Raw genomic sequence first — 22,130 nt, 5'->3', positions numbered from 1 at the left:
AAGTAATTAATTCTAGTGATGGATTAAGTTAAGGTGGTGAGACAGCATATTTAAACAACCTATTTATGTATAAAATGGAAACTCTTACTGAAAAAACATTTTTATTTTAAACATCCATCTTATGGAATTTTTACATCAGCCTTATTACTAAAATGTTTATATAAAAAGTATTCCATAAAGGGACAAAATTATGCCAGTTGCATCTATAATTTACTTTGCTCTAAACCATCACTATTTAAACTGCTGCCATTTATGTGTACAAGCCTGAATGTGTGTGTGTGTGTGTCTGTGTGTGTGTGTGTGTGTGTGTGGTTTTAATGCCCTCAAATTATAGGCTCCTTTGGAAAAATTGAGCTACAGTGCACACTTATTCTGCCACTGGCATCTTCTTCTCAATATATTCTCCCAACTTTTTGGGAAGGCAAGTTTGTTAAACCAAAACTCGTTCTAGCTACTAATTTCAGTTTCTTCACCTGCACCACATAACATGGAATAAATTGGAAGCAATAACGTTTTTTACTCCTACCTCCAATGCTGACCATCCTCTGGTAACCATATGTAAAGACATCTAAGGCAGCACTGGAACCAAATAGAAGGAGGGGCACAGAAAATTGAATGAATGAACGAATGATCTGAAACATTGCTAACACGCTCTGCTTTGTTATTAATATAACAACCACAATCACAGAACTAAAAACTAATGTTATTTGGGCATCTTATTGACAACCAAGTTCAGTCCAAGTATTTTATATGGATTATCTCATTAGCTCCATTCATGTGCTCAAGAAGTTAGTAATGTACTGATTAGCCAATAATGACATCATTGCCTTCATGGGTATTAGGACTATAATTAGCTTTAATTAGGCTAAGATAGTCTCCAGTTATGTTGGTTTTCTCTAGCACTATTTTTCTGGTGTAATGCAAAATAAACTTTGCAGCACTGCCTCGATAATCCATATGGAAAAGTTTTCTGTGATGTTCTCAAGTGAAATGAACGTTAGGTGGGTGCTTGTTTTTATAGTTCCCTCAGTTTTTCGTCATGGATAATAAAACCCGTTAAGATCAGAATAAGACAGATCTTCGATGAACACTGGATTGGTCGCTTTGCTGCTTTTCTGTCTTATCCATCAACGGTTAGGCTCTGCTGCAGGAAGTCCCTGTAGAATTAATCTTCCTACTGCTGTGACTGCTATTCGCTCTCCACAAATGAGCTGCCAGGGTAGTTTGCTGTCTTTTTCTTCTTCTATCAAGTCCTTTGAGTGAAGCTCCATGGATTCTTAACAAGGGTCTTTGTTCACTGGTTGCTTTCTGTGGTTTATGTATAGAAGAGTAAGGATTTTTAAAAATTTTCTACATGTTTTATTTCTGAGAGAGAGAGAGAGAGAGAGAGAGAGACAGCATGAGCAGGGGAGGGTCAGAGAGAGAGGGAGATACAGAATCTGAAACAGGCTCCAAGCTCTGAGCTAGCTGCCAGCACAGAGCCTGACACGGGGCTTGAACCCACAAACCATGAGATCATGACCTGAGCTGAAGTCAGACGCTTAACCGACTGAGCCACCCAGGCACCCTGAAGAGTAAGGATTTAAAAAAAAAAAAAGATCTGTGTTAAATACAAATCTGATTATTTTACTTCCCCGTAATTAAAACCTTTTCATTTTCTCTACTGCTCTTGCTATAATTTTAATTTTTCTTTTTTCTTTTTAGCTTGGCTTGTAGAATGCTGCAGAATTTACTTTCTCCCTACCTTGTCACCCTTTCTGTCTTATTCCACCTCTCTTTGGATACTACATTTCCACAAAACTAAACCCTTAGATTACTTGAACAGTCCACTAGCTCTCTTTGACCTACTAGCCTTTGCACCCATTGATCTACTGCCCAGAACACTTTTCTTTTCTCCCCTCCCTCTCTCTTTAGTTGCCCTGCTTCTATGCTACATATTTAGGTCTCGGTTTCTTTCTCATCTGTTAGAAATTGCAGTGTTTCTACAAAGTCTACACCTAGGTGGTTGTGCTCATCTACCTGCTCTATCAGAGCAATTTGCACATTATTCTATTGCTATCTATTTATTTATCTGTATTTGAAATGATCTATATGTTCCATAAAGTCAGGGATTGTATCCTGTTCATGATATGCTTGATATTCCCAGCACCCAGCGCAGTGCCAGGAGCAGAGATGCTTACTTCATAACTATTTATTGAGCGAGTTGTTATGGGAGGATAGTAAGGGATGAGTTAGACCATGAATAGGACAATATGGAGTGCTATATCCTTTTGGAGCCCCGAGAAGATTTTGACTTAGAGAAAACATTTTTTATCCTTACATTTGAGTTTTCATAGATCCTTCCTTGGAGGATGAGTTGGAGGTGACGAGATGATTGACAACGAGGCTAACAACTGAGCTTTTGGCCAGGAGAGAAAATTGTGAAGCTTAAACTAGCTTCACAATTTTGGGAATGGGATAAGGGGATAAATTACATCACCATGTATAAGACAACATCATAGTCCTTGACGAGAATTTGAGAAGCTTTGGGAGAAAGAAGACAGAGGAGGATATTCAGAGTTCTAGTTTGGAAGTTTCTCATGCTACTAACAACTGTAAAGTGGATAAAAACAAATCATTTGAGGAAGGGTATTTGAATTGAGGGATCTATGAGATCTTCAAGTGGAGGCACTGAGTAGACATTCACAAGTGTGAGTGTGGTGCTTAATAGGACATGCATGTCATCAGCATTTAGACATAATGAAGGCCTGGGTTTGGATGAGATCATCCAGAGAGAATGAGTATAGAGACAGAAAAGCTGAAGGGAGAGGAGAGCGCCATCAAGTACTGCCTTGAGGCACTCTTTAAAGCTGGAAGGAAAAAAGTGAGATGGTAGAGATGGTAGGTGTGAGTTCTTGTCATTGAATTCATTGAAAAGCCACAAAGAACAACTCCTGTCATTGATTTCTGGACACAATGTCTAACATTAAAGTCTCTGTGTTTCTCAAAGTTCTGATTTTTGCTCACCTCTGTTCTCGACACATATGCTCTTTCTCTTTTCTCTGTCCATCAGTGTCCTTTGTTTGCAAGTGGGCAAGGTAGCTGCTGTCTTTGAGTTTATATAACATCGGCTTTCTGTTTTTCATCATTCTCTGAATAAATGATCTGTGTCTAACTTCACTTTCTAAGGGGGGGACTCTGACCGAGTAGCCGAGCCCATGATTTGGTTCCCTTCAGGTCAGGGGTCCTTCCCTGGGGTGATGGTCCCAATATGACTGCATGAGATGTGGGAGGGGCAAATCCCTTTGGGAGAAAGTGTATGCCTGGAGATTGTGACTAGCTTCCATAGTATGTTGTTACTTAAGGGAGTACTTCTCAGATTTTAACGTACTTATGAATCACCACAATATCTTGTTAAAATGGATTTCATTTGTAGATCTGGTTGATTCTGTGTGTCTGACAAGCTTCAGCTGATGCTGAAACTGTGGGTCTGAGGATCATACTTGATATTGAAAAGATTGTGCGGGCAGTTAGAGCCGGGGCCTGCTCAGAGAGGGCTATGAGAAAGGCAGGAGGAGAATAAGGAGAAGGTGGGAACTATGAGTGAAGAGACTCAAGAATCTGGGGGTGATCAGAGGCATCAAATGTTGAAGAGGGTGAGTGAGATAAAATTGGAAACCTCTATAATATGAATAATCTGAACAATGTTGTGGATTCTTTTCAGCAGTGTTCAGAAGCCTTTGTATTAGCAAGGAAGAAGGTCAATGGCTGGATTAATAGATTCAAGGGGTTTGCAGTACAGGAATATGGAAAGGAATAAGAGACTTGAACATACCAACCAGAAAAGGTAGATTAAGTGATGGGCCCTGCCACTTAAGTTGTTTCAAATTATGCATTGCCTTTAGATTTTTTTTAAACACTTGGACAAGGATTCAACCACTGGTTAAAAGAGAACAGTTTTCCATGAAAATGTGCATGAGTGTGTGTGCATGTGCATACACATGTGCTCATGTGTTTAATCCTCTTGCAAGGAGATATAGCTACATAATAAAGCATTTCCATCAGCTCACTCATTTGGATCGAAAAGTATTACCTTTTACAGTTATGTACATAATGTTCTTATGCTCCAATGGTCGTGGAAAGCAAGACTTGAAGTTTAAACATTAACAATATCATAGAAGATAGAAATGTATCTGGAGGTGTGGTGCATGTGAATCTCCTTGGGGATTCAAAAGTTGTCAAGCTTAATGGTACTTCATCAAGGAACTTTGAACTTCTTATTAATTTTCTAGCAACATCAGACTTAACTGATTCAAGTAAAATGTGCCCTTTTAAACTAATGTGCAAGTCATTGCAATAGCTTCATATTCGTGGTGCCTCCAAAGAATGTTTCGAGGCCAAAACATCACAGTGGGAAGTCAAGCCATTTTCTGGTTAACTGTGGGGAAACCAGCATTTTAGGAGGACTTTGGGAGTGAAGTGATATCTGTGCTTGGCTGCTGGAAATTCCAGCTGGAGACTGGAATGGCCAATGTAACGCTGGTTTAGGAGGGATCCTCCCCTACATAGAAATGCTGTCTTTGAGTGTAGAGNGCCAAGTTTTTCACATTAACAGAAATGCAGATGTCACAGCCAGATTGCCTTCAGATTCTTTGCTGCCCTAAAAAAATATGCATAGAGGCCTGAAATCACTTAAATTTAAACATTTCACTTTGATGACTCTATATTATATATAGTTCTATATATTATCAGTCAATTAGTACATGCCAGCATCTAAAGTATTATTTCTATTTGACATTTTAGCAATGTTACATCTGGCAGCATTTTACTTGATCTGGAGAAATCCTCTGTGGCTCTTCCTGGCTTTGTGAAGAGTTAGGCATTAGAAGTGATCCTGGAATTCTCAGTGGTCAGCCTTTGCACGTATACTTCGGAAACTACCATGGCTACTAATATTTTAACCTTTTTAAGCAACTAATAAACTTTATTCATTAGAATGTAATTTATTCACATAGATAATTCAAACAATGACTACGCATGGATGCAGACTGAACAGGAGACTTGTGCAGCACTTTCTGGAGATGATTTTCATCAGCTAAGTTTTCCAGCAAATTCATTGGTGACAATTTTATATACATTCAAATAAAAAATAAGATTTAAGTGCATGCATTTTGTTCACCACTTTACACAGTATAGGAAAAGCAGTTATCCCATCTACAGATCTATGTTGAAAGAAGCTAAAATTGATTTTTTTTTATTTATCTTTTGGAACTGATACTCCTGCCTTAAATTTTAAAGGACATACTATTTGATTTATAGGCAAGTACTTGAAGTAAGGGTGGAGTAAGTTCAAATTTTCTGAGATAAAGAACAACAACAAAAATCAAAGATAACAATTATTAAGTCTGGATCTAAATGTCCTTTATAAATCGAAATAGGCTTTGGCAAGGCTGGGAGATTTTCAATCTTAGATTGGAGTTTCTTTGAAGAATAAAGTTCTGTGAAACAAAGATGAGTAAATTGTTGCTAAACATTCGCAGGCATAGGCAAGAGCTAGGAGTGAGATTTGGTTTGTTGTTCAGGTTACTGTAAAACGTTGCTTGTATAAATTTATAGGCATGAATATGTTATTGTATCTGTCTTTTTTAAAAAAAATTTTTATGTCTTTATTTTGAGAGAGAGTGAGAGGGGGAGGGGCAGAGAGAGGGAGATACAGAATCTGAAGCAGGCTCCAGGCTCTGACCTGTTAGCACAGAGCCCAATGCGGGGCTTGAACCCACCGACTGTGAGATCATGACCTGAGCTGAAGTCGGACGCTTAGCCGACTGAGCCACCCAGACGCCCCTGTATCTGTCTTTGAAAACCATTTGACCCAGATATTTTGAGTTGAGTATCATTTAGAAAATATATCAACTCCAGTTTTACCAAGACCACATTTAGTGACTTCTTTAGGAGCCATCATTTTAAGTAGCTGTGCCTTTAAAAACAATTTTTTTTAACATTGATTTTTGAGAGACAGAGATAGAACCAAGCAGTTAGGGACAGAGAGAGAGGGAGACACAGAATCTGAAGCAGGCTCCAGGCTCTGAGGTCTCAGCACGTAGCCTATATGGGGTTGAAGCCAGGAACTGTGAGATCATGATCTGAGTGACGCTGGCCACTTAACTGACAGAGCCACTCAGGTGCCCCTTAAATAACTGTGCCTTTAAGAGAAAACTAATGAATTTTTTTAATGTTTATTTTGAGAGAGAGAGAGAGAGAGCGAGAGAGCGCAAGCATGAGTAGGGGAGGGGAAAAGAAAGGGAGAGGGAGAAAATCCCATGCCTGCTCAGCGCTGTCAGCACAGAGCCCAATGCTGGGCTCGATCCCATGAACCATGAAGTCATGATCTGAGCTGAAATCAAGAGTCAGATGCTTAACTGACTGAGCCACCCAGGAACCCTGAGAGAACTAATTCATCTCTTATTGAACTAGCTTATTGTATAGGAATCGATTAATTGTGACATATGATTACTTTAAATGGGCAAATTCAAATCACCATATTTTAGACTACCTAGTATTCTTTACTAAAATATTTCAAAATTAGTTTCTTAAAATATATTAATATCAGGGTGATCACTCTATATTTAAGAAATTGCCCATTAGAAAACATTGTCTCTTAAAATAGTACTTGAGCACACCACTTTGCTATCTTTTGTTTAATTGTGAAAACTTTTTTTTTTCCTAGAAAAACACTAGACTGACATTCAGAAGAGCTGGTTTGAATCTTGGCCCTCTTACCAATTAGATGGATAACTCTGGGCAAGCTATATAATCTGTATCAGCCTTATTTGTTTCATCTGGGTACTAATTCCCAGGATTGTCATGATGTCAAATAAGATACTATATGTGAAAGCCCTTTGCTGTAAACTTATCTATAAATATGATTAACATGATGATACTATACCTAGTTTAACTGATTTTTCATCCAGCTAAAATAATCACTATTTAGTAGCACTATCTTTAAATGCTGTCTAGCAACTATAGATGAAATCATATAGAAGAATGCTTTAAATGGTTTTTTAAATGGATATTATGGATGTCTTCCCTTTCTCTTTTTCTTCCTAAAGAGTGTCTAAGGGAAAAAGAGATTCTATTAAAGTGGAGTGCTGTTTTTGTCTCTCTTAAATTATTGATGCAAAAATTTTGTGTTATAGTAATGACTAAAAATAGCCAACACTTATACAGTGCTAACTGTGTGGCCCTGTGGACCTTTCAATATTAACCTATCTAATCCTCTCAATAACCTTGGGAGGTGGGTGCTTTTATTGTTGTGTGAAGGTCCTGTGAAGATAGTGAAACTGAGGCACAAAGAGATTAACTTGTTCGAGATTACAGAGTCCGGGCTGTCAGATTGAACTTTCCTGTACCTTTCATTCAGCTCTTAGAAAAGAATTTCACAAAAAAATATATACATCAGGCTAAAGGAAGTGATGAACATTAGTTGGGTTTTGGATGCAGTGGATAACATTTTATTTTGGAAAAATGCTGTTGCTTCATGCATGTTGAGATGACACAGAGAGTGTATCTTATTTTCTTTTGTCTTTTTCTTGTTTAATCTTCAGGGTCTCTTACTGGATACAAAACTGTTAATTTATTAGGATTACTTCTCTCTCTTGAGCGCAAGGTACAGTAACAGGAAGCTAACGTGTCAGAGCCAGTGTTCACAGTCCTATACTATGAGTGAAATAATTGGAAGAGCGCACCCTAAATTCCCATCCAAAGAGATATTCCAGAGTTCATGCACACTGTCTTTTTTGACTTAGACTTTGCATGGCTTCTATCATACTTCATCCTTCTTTAATTGAGACATGTTTCCATTGATTTAAGTTTTTCATTTATTCATAAATTTAACAAATTTTATTGAAAGTCTTTCATGTACCAGGGATGCTGTGAGGTCCTGAGGAGTAAGATGGTGAGTATCACAGTACATACTCTTGCTTGTTGGGCTCAGAGAAACAGACAATAAGAAATAACGTCGTAAGTGGAAGTAATACAACTGCTCGGATTAGAGTTACAATGGAGACGAATGTGGTGGCCCAGGGATGGATGAGAGAAGGCATTTGGCCAACACTTGGTGATCGTGCATTGTTTTCCTCTGTCTTCAGCCCTGTACGAGACAACGGAGACCTAGGGAGGAAAAGCAGAGGGAGGGCAAGTTAGAGAGAATTGATAGGGAGCAGAGTTGTCAAGGATATGGCACATAACACCAGGTGGCCACAGGGGAAAGAAAAAGGAAAAACCTAACCTGAGCAGTGTAGTATATCTGATAAGTCCTTGCTTCTTTCACTGAATCGAGGAAGAATAAGCAGTATCTGTAGTAACTACCATGTTCAAGAGAAGTTATTGCATATTTATTTTACTCAACCCAGTAAAAGAGGGAGGAATATAATACAGTTAGAGTGATTTCCATAAACACGGTCAAAATGTTTTACTGTTTGAAAGTATATGTGTCAGTTTTATGGCAGTTTATTTATCCAGAAAGTTGAATAAATGAAACTACTGCCTACATTTATACAACTGTTGAATGAAACATGAATATTAATTGCAAAAACATGACTACATAGAAAGACAGGAGACCTTGGTTTATGGTTCCAACTGGTGATTATGGCCTGGGTAGCTAATAATTGAGAGATAGTTGATTGCTTTACTTTTCTTCTTACCTCATGTTACCATCTGTCATTATATTATTTATTTGGGCCCAAAACTGAAGTGTAAGAATCATTCTGGCATAGACTTTGTCTTTTTGTTGACTAATCTATACTATTTAGAATAGTGCCATCTAACAGGCACTCAATTATTATTCACTGACTGAATGAGAGGTAATCACACAGGTATATACATAACAACTGTAATGAACAAATGAAATAAGTGGAAGTATTTTCAAAACTGTATATATTCCACACGGGCAAGGCGACGCTATTTATTTGAACTTTAGAAAAAAGTACAATCTGCACAAAGATAACTTGTTTGTTTATATTTTTATTGGTAGCTTTCTCTTTAATCATTTATTTCCTAAGTATGTATCTTCCCTTATTTCCATGATTACAATATTGACTTCCACCTTTATGTTTCCATAACTCCCTTCACCCTGTTTCAGTTATTGTCTAGAGTAGAAATTCTTAACCTGGGCCAGTGCACCTTTGGGAAAAATGGATTCATTGGTGCCTCCCGAGGCCTCATATACTCCCTAAAAGAGTGTAGTGGCATCCATGCGTTTTACTAGAAAGAGTTCCTGTAACTTTTATCAGGTTCTTAGAGTATTCAACCATCCCCCCTGAGTTTAAAAGTCATGGCTCTAAAACTTTGTATTTTTCTTTTACTTTTTTGTTCCTCTGTTGCTTTTTCTTTTTCTCCTTGGGATGGCTTCAGTCTCCTTTTATTTTTCAGGGTTATATTTTGGTATTTTAAAGTGTTTACTCTTTGATTGTCTCCAGTGTGTGGTATTCTTGGTTTATTGTATGTGTCTGATCCCCACCCTTCTCTTTGTCTCTCTTTTGTCTGGCCAACAGTGTGGGGCTGTGCCAACTGCAGAGTCATCCTATCCAGCCCTTCGGGGACATTTACTTCTCCATGCTATCCTAACGACTACCCAAACAGCCAGGCTTGCATGTGGACCCTGCGAGCCCCCACCGGCTATATCATTCAGATAACGTTTAATGATTTCGACATTGAAGAAGCTCCCAATTGCATCTATGATTCATTATCCCTTGATAATGGAGAGAGCCAGACTAAATTTTGCGGAGCAACTGCCAAAGGCCTATCGTTTAACTCCAGTGCGAATGAGATGCATGTGTCCTTTTCAAGTGACTTTAGCATCCAGAAGAAAGGCTTCAATGCCAGCTACATCAGAGGTATGTAAACCAAAGACGACGCCAACCTTCTGCTTTCATTTAACATGCTCTACAATAAACACAAAGACCAGAAGACAAGAGCTATGCTCTTTTATGTGCATGTGAATGATTAGGATTAGAATTTAAGGGCAAGAATCTGTTAATATTCTCGAGCATTCTCATTAGTGATATATAGTTACCAGATCTAAAATCTGGTTACAGTAGAGCTGAATTCTTTTATATTGTTTATATGCAGAACATTTAAAGGCTGCTTGGAAGATATTGTAGATATTCCACAGCTAATAATTAAAAGCTGTAATTCTAACATCACTGATCATTTAAAATGTTACTCTTCAGAAATCATTTTATTTTAGGCTTTTAAGATGTTGCCCTTTTAAGGAACTATGCTATGGAACAAATATAAAAAATTAGCATATAAATTAAAATAAAAAGAGCTATGTATAACTTAAGCTCACAAACAGCATAGTCTGAGGAAAACACCTTCAACATTTCTAATGGAAAAAATATATTTCTATCCAATATATTTCCGGCTTCTGGCCTATTATAACATTTAAATAGTCTTGGTCTCTCTAAAGCCTCTCTTTGCTTAAGGAAAACTCAGGCTTCAAGACTAGCTTCTTAAGTAGATATCATATATGAAAGAAGAAACAAAAAGAAAGGCACCGTTATGAACGTGACTGACCCCCTTTATTATAAACTTGTGGTTTTGGTGGTAAAGTTATTTACTGTTTGCGATTCACATTACATGTGTGTGGTTAATTGGAAAACAGGTGCTTTAATTTTTCAAATGATGTTTTAAAAATTATAAAATACTACAGGAAATTAGAAAATAAAAAGAAGCAAGTTAGAATTATCCTTACCTCTATTATCCAACCATAACCACTAATAAAACGTTGATGGACGTGTTTCCTTCCAGCACTTTTAACAATACATGTAGTATACTGGGTTCATATTAGATGAGTATCCCTTTGGGCAAATAGGCCTATAAAGTGCTTTATATTTTAAAAAGGAGACTGAAATCCATGATTCTATTAAATTCTATCATGCAGTTTTTACTAGAATATTATATGAAAATGATGCTTTTACTGTAGACCTATTCTTGGTGTATATTAAAGTATATTCGAACTAGCATTCCTGTGAAGCCAGCATTAATGAGAATTTTTGAAGAGAGCTACCTCTCTCTCAAACCAGTGCATGTTTCACAGTGTCTATTATATTAACGTAGGGTGAAACCCATTGTATTACTTAATAATTTCACATGTGTCACAGGACTAGGCTAACACATTTTACTTTGGATATATTATGCAGATGATAATCGTAATCCATGTTAGTAATCAGTAATGTTAGTAATCGATTGTAGCTCTATACTGACGATAGCAGGCACTGTTCTAGTGCTTTCCAGGTATTAGCTTATTTAATTCCTATTGACCACCTGTGCAATAGTTGTCATTTGTCCATTTTATGGATGAGGAGACAAAGGTAAGAGAGGCGAAGTAACATGCCCAAGGTCACAGTGAATTTTGTGGAAGAGCTGGGATTGAAAGTTGTTTTTAACCCTTTTTTCCTGTGCTCCTTGCTGTTCCTCACAGAGGAGCTCAAATGCCCAGCTGTAAAAGAAATATAACTTAAAATTCCATTTTTACTTTTACTTTTTTTACTAGACTGCCTCTCCTTAATAGAATTATCTTTACCTTTGCTCTTGAAATAGCCTGGTGAGGGAGAAAATGAATAGGGTGTGGAGTCTCTGAAGGGGAGAGGGCAGCAGAGGAGGGTTTGGGAAGAGTAAAAGGCAGTTGTTAATGAAAAATAGAACTATTAGCTCTTATGTTTAGAAATTATTTGAAAACTAATGTATTTTTGAAAATCTTAGTCTGTAAAAAGAGCTTTCCTGAAACTTTCTTTCCTCAATTTGGGTTTTGGGGATTTGTTTTTTCAGTTTAGGGATAAAAAAAAAGATACTTATCAACTTGGTTGGCTCTAACTCAGAAGTTTTGGTGTGAGATCCCATCATGATTAGAGTTAATATGGATGGCATTACATAGTGTTCTTACTGATACAAGGTAATGGGTTGGTGATAGTCATGAAGGAGACGTGATGGGGCCAAAGTCAGTCAGTCCAGAGTGGTGGGGGTGGGAGGGCATATCAGATGTTTTGTGTCTCATTAGTTCATATTTGAAGTTAATACATTTTATCTGTTACTATGTTTTGTTCTAGTTGCTGTGTCCTTAAGGAACCAGAAGGTCATTTTACCCCAGACACTAGACAGTTATCAGGTATCTGTTGCCAAAAGTGTCTCTATTCCAGAGCTCAGCGCTTTCACTCTCTGCTTTGAAGCAACCAAAATTGGCAAGGAAGACCGTGAATGGATAGCCTTCTCCTACTCAAATGCATCCTCCTCACAGTTACTCAGTTTTGGAAAGGCCAAGAGTGGCTACTTTGTTTCTATTTCTGGCTCAAAATGCTTCCTAAACAGTGTGTTACCTGTAAAGGATAAAGAAGACATTTTCACAGAGAGCTTTGAGCAGCTCTGCATCATTTGGAATAATTCTCTGGGTTTTGTTGGTGTAAATTTCAAGAGAAACTATGAAGTAGTTCCCTGTGATGCTACCATTAATAAAGTGATTCCTGGAAATGGGAAAATGTTGTTAGGCTCCAGTTACAATGAAATTGCCTCTCTAAAAGGTGACATTTATAACTTTCGACTTTGGAATTTCACCATGAATTCCAAAATCCTCTCCAACCTCAGCTGTAATGTGAAAGGGAATGTGGTCGACTGGCAAAATGAATTCTGGAATATCCCAACCCTAGCTCTGAAAGCTGAAAGCAACCTAAGCTGTGGTAAGTCTGGGCATATTCACCCTTTGTTCTTTAAAGCATTGTTCTATGCATGTTGGTCAACAAGAAATCATACACACACACACACACACACACACACACACACATACACACACACACGTAGTTGTCATTAATGAGCTTTTTAATTTTTAAAAAAATTTTAATGTTTATTTAATTTTGACAGACAGAGTATGAGCAGGGGAGGGGCAGAGAGACACAGAATCTGAAGCAGGCTCTAGGCTTGAGCTGTCAGCACAGAGCCCAACACGGGGCTCAGACTCACAGNTCTCTCTCTCAGAAATAAATTTTTAAAAACATTAAAAAAATAAATAAATAATTTCTAAAATGTTATATGCTCAGCCATACATAGCATATATTTGATTATAAACCATATTTATTCAATCAAAGCTTTTGGTCCCATCATATTCAAGTTTTCTTCATGTCATAAAATGTCACACAGTTTATCACCAACATAACAAAAATTATAACTTGATGCCTCAAATAGAAATGTGAACACCAGGACCCAAACGAAATCAATAAGTGATTGTTTTTAATCACAAAGATGATACAATAAAAAGTTGATCTTTACGCAATTTCTATTAACTTATTTAAATAAATGACCACCACCTAAAAGAGTGGTATTGACTCAGCCAGGATAAAATACCAAAGCAGTCCATTTTGTGGAAAAATCTTTGATAATCAGGAATTATCAATTTTTCCCTGAGCATTTTTTCTGTTTGAAAATGAGCATTTGTTGTCTCTTTCTCTTTATGGTTAANGGGAGTTCTATTGTGAGTTTCCTGAGGAACGTCCACACTGTTTTCCAGAGGGGCTGTTTTTTATGGTTAATCTTTGAGAGGCTTTAAATGTGATATTACTGGAAGTAGCTAAATGCAAAATACTTAGGAAAATAATTCTATATAGCAACTTTATATTAAAATAGACTTCTATCAAACTTTCTTTATGTGCATGAGTTAATTTTAGAAATTATTTTATTATAAGACTGATTAAAATATAAAAGTAGAAGTTTCATTATCACTTTTGAATGTCATATGACTAAATTGTTGATAATAGATACTTTTTAGTCATAGATAACTTTACTTAAAGAGGAAAGAAGTGGGGGGTGCCTGGGTGGCTCAGTCCGTTGGGTGTCTGACTTTGGCTCAAGTCATGATCTCGCAGTTCACAAGTTTGAGCCTCGCTTTGGTTCTATGCTGACAGCTTAGAGCCTGGAGCCTACTTCAGATTCTGTGTCTCCCTCGCTGTCTGCCCCTGCCCTGCTTGTGCTGTGTCTTTCTCTGTCTCTCTCCCTCTCTCTCTCTCAGAAATAAACATTAAGAAAAATTTTTTAAAAAGAGGAAAGAAGGGGTATAGTGTTAAAAAGTAATTCTCATGTGACTTTGGAGGGCATTTTTACCAGAAATTCATTCCCAATACTTTGAATAAAGTAGGACCCATTTGAAAGACCTTGGACCACCTTCTCAGTTTCTAAACAGTGTGTATCCTTCTGCTCTGGGGAATTCTTGTCACTAACCCTCAATGTAAGTCAGTCAGTGCTCCGTGTGGTCCATGGTGTATCTGCAAATGGTGGGAGGCTATTAAGTGATGTCATTTGAGAGACATTTCCTCGTGGGTTGTTGGACAGAGGGTAAACCACAGCCGTGTTCCAGAAGAAGACTGCAGAAGTTCATAAGAGCTAATGGTGTTCCTCAGCATCCCCTCAGTCTGATCAGCTACCGAGGATGTTCAGGGACTCCTGAGAAGTCTTTCACCCCGTGAAGAAATTGAGATAAAGTGTGTGTGTTTCGTGTGGGATGGTGAGCAGTGAGAGGGCAGTGATATTCTTCCTTCGTCCAGAGTGATTATCTTTACCCTAGGAACCTGTTTTCACCATAGCCTTGGCCATTATTAGAACGTCATAATATAGATCATTTAATAGTTCCTTTTCTATGGAGTAATATTTGAAGATTGTGGCAACCAAAATAACTTTGAGTAAGTATATTAATAATTGCTAATACCTAAGTTATATGCTTAATTTGAATATTTAATACATATTATGTTCTAGGTACTGTTTTAAGGCCTTTACACATATTAATTATTTTCTACAACATGGATCCCATGATGTGGGTTTTATTACTAACCCCATTTGGTGGATGAGAAATCCGAGGCACAATTAAGTAATTTATGCAGTGTTAATTAGTGGCCAAGCCAAAAAGTGAATTCATAAAGTTTGCTTTTAGAGCTGTGCTTTCTTACAAGTATAAATTAGACTGTCTTTTGGATTATGCAGCACCAGAAGATGGCTGTACTAGAGTAAGTGAGCTAATTCTTGCCTGGATGAGGAGTATGAAGGTTTGGGTGTGACCTGTGGGAAAACACTAGCTTTCCAAGGTATAAACACTGTATTTGTTTGAAGCAAAATGAATAAGAGTTCCTTCCAGTGTCGCCTCTTGGATACATTAATATGATAAATGTGAAGGATATACATGGATTCCTGAACGTCTCTAAGAAATCCTCTAGACCAGAGGTTGGTAAACTAGGAAGGCCTATGGCAGACCACCAGTTTTTGTAAATAAAGTTTTATTGGAACACAGCCATGCCTAGGAGGTTTTGTATTGTGCCACAGTGACAGAGTTGGTGACTGTGAGAGACAGAAACACGGCCCACCATGCTAAAATTTTTATTGTCTGGCCCTTTAAGAGAAACTTGGCCCATCCTTGAAACTAGTTCAGAGAATCATGAGGGCCCAAGTTTTGGAAGCACATACTTTGGACGACACTGGAAAAGACCTACTAGATCTCCTGGGCCAGGTATAGTTAAGCCAGCCACTCGTGGGCTCACTAAGCCCTCAGACCTTGATGATAGCGGTGGCATTTATTTGTTCTCATTTATTTGTATTTGTTCCACACAATGCTTTTAAATGATGATTTATTACCAATGTTAAAAAATTAGACTTGAAATAAAGAGAAATTTTTGGATTCTCTGGCAAACAAGAAATGAAGCCTGAATTAGTATTGCTGCCTGGTCAACACAGCTGGGGTGAGGTTTTTGTCCACTTCTCAGCCCTTACCATTCTCTGTATTCTTCCCACTCCAGCCCCCTTCCATCTTTAGATTGGCTTCTGGCCCCAGGAGGCATATCTGTTTGGGAATCCCAACTTAGGCCAGTCCCTTCACTTAATATAAGGCAGGAAACTGAAAATGGAAAAAAAAAAAGTGGCCAAGGCAGTTGGTGGGCTAAAATACACATCTCCTGTCTCCCTTCCCCAAGATTCATATCTGGGCGTTCTTCAACACTGTCTTTAAAATTCCTTTCCCAAGGCTTAGGATTACTGGAACGCATCGAACACATGCTTGGGTAACTTAGCCATCTGTACGTTTTCAAAGTAATTTCATTGAAAGAGTAGCACAAGTTACAGAGTCTGTGTATTTGAATTCCTTTAATTTTTATGGTGGTCTTCTTGACATTCCATGATGACGCAAACACCCCATGCCATGGATTCAGATATCCTGGGCTGTGTTTCAGGAGTCATAACGGGAGAGGGAGTTTCCTGCCACTCAGTCATCAGCTTTGGGAGTTGAAGAACCCAAGTCACTTATTAACTGACAGGAAATACCTGTCACAGAGATGATATCTAAGCTTGTTAGCTATGCAGAACTTCAACAAATTAAAAAGAAAAAAGATTGCTCTATTAACATTTTAACCTTTCTTTTTTTTCTGGAACATTTTGGCTTGCTCTTTATGGTAACAGTAAAGTCCAAAAACTAATAATCAGTACAGTAACCAATGGGAAAATAGAATTTCATGCCTGACATTCCATTCAACTGACAATATCTGTTAAGTATGACTTTTAATTCCAGAATCAACTTGTGGTAGAAGAATGAATAGATTTTCCAAAGGTCTATTGCTGAGTAAATTATAAAATAAAAATATGATGGTAAAACAGAACTGATTCAATCTAATATTAAGACAGCCTGTCATTTGTTTCAAATAGTAAATATCCTAGCCTTAATACAATCAGCATATTATTAATTATTTTTTCAACAATTTCAGAATTAGACATTTTTTTTGTTTTCCTACACTATCCTAAGCCTAGTTGGGGAATTATATTATACCTTAAGAAATTTTCAAGAGTTTTTGTTAACACAGTTAATCTTGTCTGTCTTTTCCAGAAAGAACTGCTTTATTTAGCAGTAATTCTTTTTCATTTTATAGCATCATTCTTTTTCTTAGAACAATTTTATTAAGCATATTCAGTTGGCTAATGTTCATCAATTATCACAAAGAACAGTAACTTCTATACCAGTTTTATTTATTTTACTGATGATCGCTCTTTCCTGAGGAGTGGTACAGTATAATTCAGTGAATAGTCTAAGTTCAAACAAAATAAATTTAGTTAACAAGCATTTATTAACCACTTCCATTTATTAACTGCTTGTGGATGTAGAGATAAGACACAATTCATAAGTACCCAACTTCATAGTTACTCTTTTCTAGAAGTTTTTGGATTCGTACTGATTTTTGTTTTCATTTCCAAAATTTTGTGCTTAATTACCCAGACCTCATCAATTCTTAGATTCCTACCCTTTCGTTTTCAATTATTATGGTCCTGTCTTCTACAGTCATAAAATTCCCAGTCACTGTTGGCATCTTCCTTTCATCCCTAAAAAAACTGTATTGAGTGTAGCATTTTTAGATAACTGAATTATTTTATAAATAATAAAATAAAGATAAAATTACTTTATCTTTACAAAGGACTTTATTCTTTGAAGCTGTCCAAACACTTTAGGAGCATAAATGGCTTCCAGAAATAATGCTGTTGTAATTATATTTATGGAAATTATAAAATTCAATTTAGTAATCCTGCAAAGAGAGAATTGAAAGCAATTATTATTTTTTTCTAACTATTGCACTCACTGTGAAGATTTAGTGCTGCTGTTTCTTGGATTATCATTGTGTAGAATGTAAGACGAGCCATTAGCTATGCATCCGTCTTTTTTTTTTTTATCACAACTTGTGTAAATAGTGACTCCTTTCAGTGGCAGGATTTTGGAAGAATAACAGATAGAGAAGAAAGATTAACAGCTTTAAAGCTTTTCGTCACCTGTTTATTTTCAGTGATTACGTTTCCAACTCCCCCTCACCCTCCCCCAAGGAAATTTGGCTCTAAATGTTACAATCAAATGTTATTTTTTAAGTAAATACCCTTAAAAAACCCGTGTGGTATCCACAAACATCAGTGAACACACATAGGTCACATTTTGAAAATAATTCCTTGATACTAATTATATCATTATCCAGGAATGAGAATCAGGTCTTTTTCCTTAACAATCTGGCCTGTAAATATGTCCACCTAGGAAAATCTATCATGAGAGTAACTTTTTTTACGCAGTTGTGCTCAAAATGGAACTGGATGTAAATAAAAAGTTTGTGTGCACCTTTTATATTTTATGTATTTGTTTATGTAATTTGGTATGTTTATAATGGAAGCTTTCATTTATCAGTATAATTTCCTTCTGTTTAAATTTGTCACTTGTACTCACACTATGTAGTCTTCAGATTTAATTTCTATTGCCATACTGAATTGTCATAAAGCAGAGCTTATTGAGTATTTTATAATACATTATCAATTTGCTAAACTGTAAGTACCCCCAAAAAGAACAACTGATCAAATACTAAGAAGTGTTATAATTTTCCCTGACAACGATGTCACATATTGGAACTTGTACTTGTTATCACACACTGAAACTGAGGAAATGTTAAAGAAAATTGTTAAATATCTTGCTCTAAATCATAACTATTCTGGTTTTCTTTCCTCATTTCTACCACTAAGCCCTTCAATATACTGTAGTGGACGTGTAGTTAGCCTAGAAACTTCTTTCCCACAACACTGTCTCCTTATCTCTCTTTGTCTTCAGAGATATTGTATCAGTGCCAGAAGTGGCCTAAGGAACCTTTGACTGCCAACATTGTGTGTAATTTGAGGAGCACAAGAACTCTGTTCAAGGGTCTCTCTCTCTCTCTCTCTCTCTCATGTTGCGGTGGCAGACGTTTTCTCATTTTGAGTTTTAAAGGTTTTTTAAACTTTTTTCAGAAGCTCCTCACTAAAATATAAATACTGAACAGAGAAGTAAGGCTCTGCGAGAGGAAGGCAGAAGTTAAGTGTGACGAGAAAGAATAGTGGTCAGAAAACATTGACGGCAAAATCCTACCTCAGTCCTAAGACAAGCCTCAACTTCTGCCTCCTCAGATGCCCTTTTCCTGTAATCTATTTGTCTAAATTTTCAATCTTTCAAAGTCACCCTCCCTATTTCTGCCTCCTTTCATAGCCAACCTTCCTCTTTTTGCATTCACTTCTCAAATGGTGGTCATGAGTTCATCATCCCCGTGCTACTGAAACTAACTCCTGTACCGTTACTACCAGAATGCCAATGCAGAGGTAAACATCTTCTCGGTTTTGATCATTCTTGACCTTTCTGGTATGCATAACATGGCCACACCCTCTATGAAACTTCTATAAAACCACCTTCTACAAGAACTATTTTTACTTCTCAAATTTAGAGCTCTTTTTTACTTCTTAGATAATGTGGTCCTTAAATATAGGAATAGCTATGATTCCATCAAATCTACACTCTAGCTTGAATCATCCCAGGCACTTCTGTAGATTCTGCAGCATAATTTCTTGGCTAGACCTCGCAACAAAAATGTGTACACCTGCCCATGTATCCAGATATCACACAGACACCTCACTTCTCATTACTGGACTTTCTGTTCTTTCCACCCCTCCTAAGCTTACTTTTCTTTTAGTATTTCCTCTTTCCTTTTATGAGATCATTATGTACCAATTTCTCAGGGTGGAAACCAGAAAAATGTTCCCTAGTCTTCTCTTTCCTTTTCCTCCAATTAGTTACCAAATACTGTACATTCGGTCTTCAGATGTCTTGTATCCATCTCTTTCCTGCCATCCTCATTGTGCTCATGATATCAAGTCTGAACTATTAATATTAGTTATTCTTATTGTATCTTCTCTTTTACCTGGCCAGGGAGGCTCAAAAGTGGTGTCAGATTTAAATCTAATTTTCTCACTTTGTTTCCTTTCATAGTTTCCTTTAAGAAAGAGTTCAAAATATTATCAGTCATTGATAATGCATCTTAAAACTCAGTAAAGCTGGAGTACCCACCTACTATGTGTGTGGGATATACCAGTGAAAGACAGAGCCCCACCATTCATGGGGCCAGCATTCTATAAGGCCCTCCAGAAGTGTCTATTACCTATATACCTGATCATTCCTACTCTACTCCAGTAATGCCATGCCACCCAGTTCCCAGAATTTTTCACTGCCGTCTTGGTATGTGTTTCAGTAATTCTGTCTGTTAGTAATACCCACTTCTAGCCACTTGTCCCCATATCAGTATAGTGCTCCTGATATTCCTCACAGGTATTCTTCTTTGTAATGGATCCTCTGTTCACCCTTCTCTTGAAACTGCTGGTCATGCCCTCCTTTGAGCCACTGAGCACTTCACATGCAGCATTCAGAGAACTGTAAATCTGTCTCCCATTTATGTCTGAGAGCAGTGACATTGTCTTAAAGCATTATTCTAGCCTGTGTGCCTCACACACTAAACAGTGATTAAATTTTTATTGAATGAATATGTAAATATCTATGATGAGGGCTTCTTGCCAGTTAACATCACAGACAAGCCTGTACTTTTTTTTTAAAGTTGTTTATTTTCTTTGAGAGAGAGAGAGAGAGTGCACAGGAAGGGGAGAGAGACAGAGAGGGAGAGAGAGAGAGAGAGAGAGAGAGAGGGAGAGCACCTCAAGCAGACTCTAAAACATGAGGCCTGATGTGGAGCTCGAACTCACAAAATGTGAGATCATAACCTAAGCCAAAGTGAAGAGTCTGACACTTAACCGACTGAGCCACCCAGGCGTCCCTGAGTAGGTCTTTCTGGGGTAGCATTTCTTCATTGGGCTAGGTGCCTGAGACAGGTAAGAATGAAGAAATCATGATTCATGAGATGCTGTTAAACTGTTGGGATGCTTTCTGCTTATGTCCATCATTTACCTAATTAGACACATTTTGTTAGATCACATACCTGCTGTGCCTTCACATACTGTTCCCATGGGAGACTTTGGAAAGTGTTTAAACATTAGAATAGAATCACTATTATAGAAATGTCCTCTTAAGATTAAATATGTGTATGTGTGTGTATATATATATGAATATTTTTATTTATTCTTCTGTCTTTATGCATAGTAGGGGTGCTTTGTGATAAGGTTAGCCCATCGGGAACAGTCTTAACCTGTTGGTTAAATCTGCTAACTGTCAGAGGGAGTTTTAGTGCAATAAGGGAAATCCATTTCACCTACTAGAAAATCAGCTCTAAACTTGTTTCTTGCTGAGGATACGTCAGTAAAAAAAAGTTTGAAATGAAAAGACACAGAGGCCAATTTGAAGTCACAGAAGCATATCTCTGGAATAGCAAACAGCATATGCTGGTGCCTGTGATCAGGAATATGCATTTTATGAATATTAATCATATCCAAGTTCACTTTTGAAACTTACCTTTGATGTTTATATTACTTTATTTATATGAATTTCTACCAGAGCTTGATAATTTATTCTATGAAAAGGTCCTGGACTTTTTACACAAACGCTAATGGATAGGAGCACTTCTCTTCCTTTCATCTGTGAACAGCCAATAAGTGGAGTTAAAGCTTTTGAGGGAGATGTCAGTAACGTGATTGTAGCTTTGTGGAAATGAAGACCCAAAGCTTACGAGACTTTCTTGATGTTGGAGTATTATTGCTGGACTCTTCTAGGTCTGCTCCTATTATACCAACCAGAAGATTCATGGATTCTTTTTTCTTGCATAATGTCATTAAATCCTAAATTTATATAACTTGTGTCATCCTTCTGTGTTGATCAAGGTTCCTACCTGATCCCACTCCCGGCCGCAGAACTAGCCAGCTGTGCAGATTTGGGGACCCTCTGCCAAGGTAGGGAGCCAGCGTCGCCCTCTGGACTATGTTTCCTACTTGCTATTTTGGATAATGCGGTTTAAGTTATTTTGATTATTATCTTAATTTTCACTTGAGAAGCCAAAACCCAGCAAAACAGAAGAATTTCTGGCTCTCAGTTGTGTGGGTGCACAGCACATACCCTGTGGAGAAAGAATGCATTCACACACTGGTTGACCATATTTCCATAAAGCATGGGCTTTTTAAAATGTGAATAATTATATACTATTAAACAGGGATTTATTTCATTTTTCCCTCTTTTTATTCTCAATATTATTGCAAAGGTCCGGTATAAATATAGTCATGCAATATTGGAAAAAGTGTTCATGTGTGACTAACAAGGGGATAATTAAGTTAAATATTCTGTTAAGCTTACAGCAAGATTATAAGGGAATTTA

The 22,130-nt window shown here is 37.3% G+C and overlaps 1 protein-coding gene across 2 annotated transcripts in view; it reads left to right on the top strand.

Moving 5' to 3' along the window:
• ADGRG6 (adhesion G protein-coupled receptor G6) overlaps positions 1–22,130 on the top strand; it is a 137,940-nt gene that overhangs the window by 54,488 nt on the left and 61,322 nt on the right. For both annotated transcript variants that reach the window (XM_077776110.1, XM_077776109.1), the window contains exons 3-5: positions 9,531–9,872; positions 12,087–12,710; positions 21,643–21,711. In XM_077776110.1, the coding sequence (XP_077632236.1) occupies positions 9,531–9,872; positions 12,087–12,710; positions 21,643–21,711 (1,035 nt within the window). The remainder of the gene's footprint in view (positions 1–9,530; positions 9,873–12,086; positions 12,711–21,642; positions 21,712–22,130) is intronic.

The sequence above is a fragment of the Crocuta crocuta genome, unplaced genomic scaffold, assembly GCF_008692635.1.
Source record: "Crocuta crocuta isolate KB4526 unplaced genomic scaffold, BGI_CrCroc_1.0 scaffold25, whole genome shotgun sequence".
Lineage (NCBI taxonomy): Eukaryota > Metazoa > Chordata > Mammalia > Carnivora > Hyaenidae > Crocuta > Crocuta crocuta.
Note: the sequence above shows the minus strand (reverse complement) of the source record. Positions and strands in the feature narration are given on the sequence as shown.